The sequence below is a fragment of the Andrena cerasifolii genome, chromosome 3, assembly GCF_050908995.1.
Source record: "Andrena cerasifolii isolate SP2316 chromosome 3, iyAndCera1_principal, whole genome shotgun sequence".
Taxonomy (NCBI): domain Eukaryota; kingdom Metazoa; phylum Arthropoda; class Insecta; order Hymenoptera; family Andrenidae; genus Andrena; species Andrena cerasifolii.
Window position 1 is genome coordinate 18,034,258 of NC_135120.1, and position 5,838 is coordinate 18,040,095.

General features: G+C 42.4%; 1 protein-coding gene across 1 annotated transcript; it reads left to right on the forward strand.

Annotated features, from left to right (window-relative positions):
* Window positions 1–365: 365 nt before the first annotated feature.
* On the forward strand, window positions 366–3,001 carry Pban (pheromone biosynthesis-activating neuropeptide). Its single transcript, XM_076808305.1, has 3 exons — window positions 366–498; window positions 1,525–1,761; window positions 2,656–3,001. The coding sequence occupies exons 1-3, from the start codon at window positions 402–404 to the stop codon at window positions 2,898–2,900; spliced, it is 579 nt and encodes a 192-aa protein (XP_076664420.1). The 5' UTR covers window positions 366–401; the 3' UTR covers window positions 2,901–3,001.
* The last annotated feature ends 2,837 nt before the right edge of the window (window positions 3,002–5,838 follow it).

The following is a 5,838-nucleotide window of genomic DNA, read 5'->3' on the forward strand; positions in this document are numbered from 1 at the left end:
AGACTAGAGGCAGTTGTTGGAAATCCCGGCAGAGTCAATGAATCCGCAAGGTACGAACACTTCCGGCTTGCAGAAGCTGGGGACAGGGGGTGGTCGCAGGATCTCCCACACCCAGGGCGCTGATTAGGTATGGAGGACCATGGATCTCGATTGAAATGAAGACGAATCGCCCGATACTGCTCCCGACGGGGTGGGTGTTTGCGTACGCCGCACGGCGACGCGAATGAAATCGCGGCGAAAGAAAGGGAGAAAAATAGTCCCCGCCGGAGGAGGAACGAGGAGGAGGATGAACGCCTAAGCAATCTCAGAGGGTAGCTCGCACCCCTATAAAACCTGTGGACCCTGGCCGTATCGACACCATTCGCCGACGAGTCTCCAGATAGGGTGCACTCGAAGAAAGAATGATCGGTTCCGTGCTGCTGCAACCCTCGGGCGTCACCTCGGCCTGCGCTCTGCTCTGCCTGGCTTACCTGGTCTCCTGCACCTCCGGCGAGTACGGTACGTTCTCACGTGGACCTCGGCGTCAGTCGAATTTAGTAACGCTCGGGGATTAGTGTCACTTGTTTCTGATTCTAGATGGTCTTAATCTTCTTAAAGGTTTTTAATTAGTAGCTAGAGATAGCTGTAAGTAATTATATTTGTTTTCTTTTGTAAGATCAGGTATAGTAACTGTAGACTGTTATAGAACAAACCATGTACAGCTGTTTGCATACGCTACTTAAGGGTAGGTTCCCGTCTAGAGCCCCCAAAATAGGTGATCTTTAGGAATTAATTAAAGGAAAACTACTATATATAATTCAATGGGACTTTTTGCATTGTATTGAGGATGTCTTAAATTATAGAAATATATTTTTTGTTTTATAACTAATCATTACAGACGGCACTGGGGAGTCGTTAAAGTCAAGGCGTCAAAAAATTGATCCAAATTGGTGGAACCTGTATCTCCGAAACTTATTATTATCCGATTCGACTCAAACTTTTTTAGTTTGAAGAATATACTTCTAGCTAGGGGGGAATCCAGAAAAAATTCAAAAATGACATTTTTTAAGAAAATAACGACACTTGAAGTTTGAAATCACTTTTCCCCTATATTTTTCGTTCTTTCAATACCTTTAAAAATTATAAATTTTCAATTTTTTGTATTTTTTTCTGGTTTCCCTCCTAGCTAGAAGTATATTCTTCAAAATAAAAAACGTTTCAGTCGAATCGGATAATAACTTTTGGAGATACAGGTCCCGCCGTTTTGAGAACACTGTTTCGAGAAAAACGCGATTAAAGTTTTACGTCAGCGCCAAGTGGCCGGGTGTTTCCCCTGCATTTGCCGCTACTCAAATGCCTATAACTTCGGGAATATTACGAATTTCCACAAATCCTTTTAAACCCGTATTCCTGAAAGGTTGAACGTTCGAAGAATGAAATAAAAAAAAATCGACTTTTAGAACCTCCCCTTAACTTGCATGTGCTCAGTAATAGGGACGTTTAAGTGGAGCAGATTGATAAGGGTCGAACGAATTATCTCTGCAGAAGGAAGAGAGTCCCCGAGCAGCGTGACCAACGACAGGACACCGAACAACGAGTTCGGCTCGTGCACCGATGGCAAGTGCATAAAACGCACCTCGCAGGACATCACGAGCGGCATGTGGTTCGGGCCGCGACTGGGCAGGCGACGAAGAGCCGACAGGAAGCTGGAGGTGGACCCGGACCTCGAGGCCCTCGCGAACATGTTCGATGGCGCGCGCTGGGCCGTCATCACGATTCCAGGTATTTCCGTTTGCCTGCTTATTTTCTTTGCCGTTTCACGCGTTATTATTCCGGCTACCCCCGGTGTCCATCATCCTTCCTCGAAGAGGATATAAAAAATTTGCAGGCCTCCAGAAATGGAGTGTAACGCAGGCTTCGGCCAAGGCTACTTGATACCTCGTCAGCTTTCCTCGTTATTCGATACTAATTGTTGTAGGTGATTACAATTATCCGGGAAATAGAACTTTCTCGAGGAAACTTTCTTCTTAGGAGAAGGGAGAAGGGCGTCCGACATTTTTCAGACTCTTTTTCAACGGTGGGAGGTGATTTTGAGAAATATGCAAGTTGATAGACGACGATTGCTTGCTTGTTAGAACTCATTTTGTAGCGCCAATTTAGTAGCACTAGAACTACTGACGATTAATGCATGCCTATTTCTACCAGACCAGGCACAATGACTGGTTACTTATAAAATACGTTGCGCAAGGAAAATATACCTCTATTCATATTTTGTAATTTTTCTATCGTTAAAAAATATATACATAATATTATACATATTTATACTACTTAGAAATACACTTTTCTCGTACTTAAAATATGGTTAATTTATTACCAAACTTAAAACCAGTCATCTCGACTGGTTTGGTAGTTCTACTTGGTGTCTAAAATTTAAATTTTAAATTTAAAAGTATTCGCTTTTCTAGAACAAACTTAATAAAAATTACTTTGTAAAAGTAAGCGATTTTTTCTTAAGCTAGGGGAGGGCGAATACCCCCTACCCTGCGGGCGCCCATGGGAATACCTGCAAAGCAGTTTCGTTTTTCAAAGGAGAATAGAAACTCCCTCGCTTCCAGAAAGAATTAGATCACTTTGCATAAGCTTCTAATGCATATTACGAATGAAATTTTTTTCCAGGAGGGGAGAAGCGTCAACCTACTCAGTTCACTCCCCGGTTGGGCCGAGAATCGGGGGAGGAATTCTTCTCCTATGGATTGCCCAGGGATCAAGAGGAGCTGTACGCGGAAGAGCAGATCTTCCCACCCCTTTTCGCGCCACGTCTCGGACGCCGACTACCCTGGACACCATCGCCGAGGCTGGGTCGACAGTTGCACACCACCATCGATAAACCCAGACAGTACCCCGAGGACTCGCGCTTCTGAGACTTGCCCAGTCAATCGAACACAGCAGGATAGCCGAAGACATAGTGTGATTGCGACGCGAAAACGAGAAGATAAAGGACTATTGTATTTATTTGTATGATAAAAAGAAAAGAACAATGCTCGACGGGTTTCCTTCATTTTCAACCCTCTCAGCCTTTTCCTTCACCTTTGAAATAAGTAAGATAAACGCGGGTAATAAGGCCCACTTAAGGATCCATAATTTTTTTTCAAAGAACATAGCTACGTATTTTTGGGAAGCCTTTGTTGTGTGGAATTCTATGAATATTAAACTATAAATTGAGATTTGAATAATATACGAAAACAACAAATACAAAAACTTCTAGATTTTTAAAACCTTGTAAACAGGCCTTGTTTCGTGTAGGGCAGGTAATAAAAACAATAGGTGCCTACATAGCATTTGCAGTATTGTAAATTGACCCACTTTGGGATGATGACGGCTGGGCCTTTATTATCCGCACTTACCTTAGTCAAATTGATAGATTACTCTTCGACAAAATAATTGAGTAACCATCGATCGACAGTAACATATATACAAGATTACTATCGGCTTAGGTACGCAGTGCTTGGTTTGACTAAGTAGTTCAGTCGAATTAGGGGTAGGTAGTGGCTGCCTACGGCAGCAGGCTCTATTCTTCGATTCTCGTTGATCCGGGCGCTTGGCTCGATTAAAAAGACGTTCCCGTGTTATTCCTGTCTGTCCAGGATGGTGGATGGTTACTCGAGCAAAGAGAGGCGGAAAGTTAACTTGTATTTCCCGAGCTTTATGGTTACGAGCAGAGTCTACGCCGCCACATGGCCCACGGTAGTTCCGGTCGAGGAATTACACGCGTAGTTGCACACCCCCACCCCACCGCCTCCCTCGACGTTTCCCATCTTCGTCGACCTTATTCGATTCCTTCCTGCGCCGAGGCCGGGAATTTAAGCCTGCCCGGGCTTAATTCAAGCTTCTTCAAGAATTAAACCACCCCCGGCTCCTTGCCCCTCTCCAATTTGAAAGGGACGCTCTTGCATTTGGGAAGGAAAAGATTAGTTAATTAGCGGCTTAATTTTTTGCATGGCGTTGGGCCACTCGTTTTTAATGAGGAGCTATTGTAAATAGTGTCGTTTCCAGTCTCAATTACGAAAATTCACAGATTACACAGGGGAACATCCCGAACCCGAAAATTCAAAAAATTCTGAAACTTCGTGAATATGTAGGGGATTTCCTCCTGATTACAAAACAATTTTTGTTTGCTGCCCAAATTCACTCTAAGAGGGTGTAATTGACCCCTGAAAATCCGGTTATTTTCCGATTTGGTGTTATAACTCGTGAACTGTAAAATAATTTTTTTACCAAATTATAGATCTAATTAAAAGAAGTAATTTTTGTCTTGAAACTTTTTTTCTATCTCTTACAGTTCGCGAGTTATAACACAAAATCGGAAAATTTACGAATTTTCAGGGGTTAATTTCACCCACTTAGAATGAATTTGGGCAGCAAACAAAAATTGCGTTGTAATCAGGAGGAAATCCCCTACATATTCACAAAGTTTCAGAATTTTTTGAATTTTCGGGTTCGGAATCTTCCCTTGTCAGTTAAATTCGGTTGAGTCAGTAGATAACAACGAGGTCTTTAACGGGGTAGACACGGGTAATGCAGCGCTCTGTATACCGACATAATCTGGCCCGAAACATGGGTTTGCGCGCTGACGTTGTTTGTCCATATATGAGCAAATTTTGGGCTGGGCGAGGTCTCATTCGAAAGATGAAGGTCGAATGCAGCTCGCTCTGCTCATGGTTCAAAGAGATTGTGTTGATATGTAATAATATGAGTGTCCAAAGTAGAGAAAAAGTGGGCGAAATTCACTCGCAGATTCCAAGCATTTGTACGTCACTAAAAGAGTTTTGTGACTCAAACGATGAGCAGAGCGGGCTGTACTGAACCTTCCTCTTTCGAATGAGACCTCACCCAGCTCAAAATTTGCTCATATAACGACAAATAACGTAAGCCCGTGATTGCATTCCCAAATACGAGTTCCGCCATATTGGCGATAATAAAGAGCAAGTCACGTGACAAATTTAGTTCAGATAGTGAATACGAGATGGCGCCTACTCGGGAGGACTGCCAACAGCAGTTTCATTTATCGACATCGAGAAGCTACAGCGCTCTGGCGACGGAACTGTTAACTAAACAAACTCGTCCGTTCTGAGTGTCTCTATCCTTTTCTAACGCTCATTCTCTTTCACTCTAATCGCCACCTCCTCGCATTATATGCTCCTGTTATCCAGGGCACAGAAGTACCAAGCTTGCATAACCAAAGTTAGTGGCCCGAGAGTAGCGCTATCCTTGTCACACCCGCTGGCGCTCTTCCTCTCGCTCTATACACTCGCCTCCTCAACTTCCTATGTTCCTGTTAACTCGGGAGAATTTCTGTGCCTATTAGGAACCTATACAGCAGCGCCATAACGCGTTATAAGACGTTTAATTGCAAAGTACGATCGGTAAGAGACCACTTATGAAAATGTTTAATAAGTGATATGTGACTCCTTATTTGAAATGTGCGTTTTTTGTCAACTAAAAAACACTTGAATACTTTCAAAAGGAACGAGTGAAAGGAACAAAGGAACATTTATTTTTTTTTTTACTTTTTTCCAAAATTTATTTGGATTACTCGAATTTGGCAGTTGTATAAGAACTGGATTGATTAAACATTTATTTATTTTTTCAATATTTATTTAGATTGTTGGGAATTGTATAAGTTTTAGATTGATTAAACATTTGAGAAAGGGGGTGGCTTGATTAGCGGGTGAATTTAGTTGATAAAGTAAATGGACAATATTATTCGAATCATATGGTTTAAGTAGTTGTTGGGAGGATTAAGAGGATGTCGGTGTTTCACAATTTGAAGGATAAATAATCGAAGACTAGACGACAGAC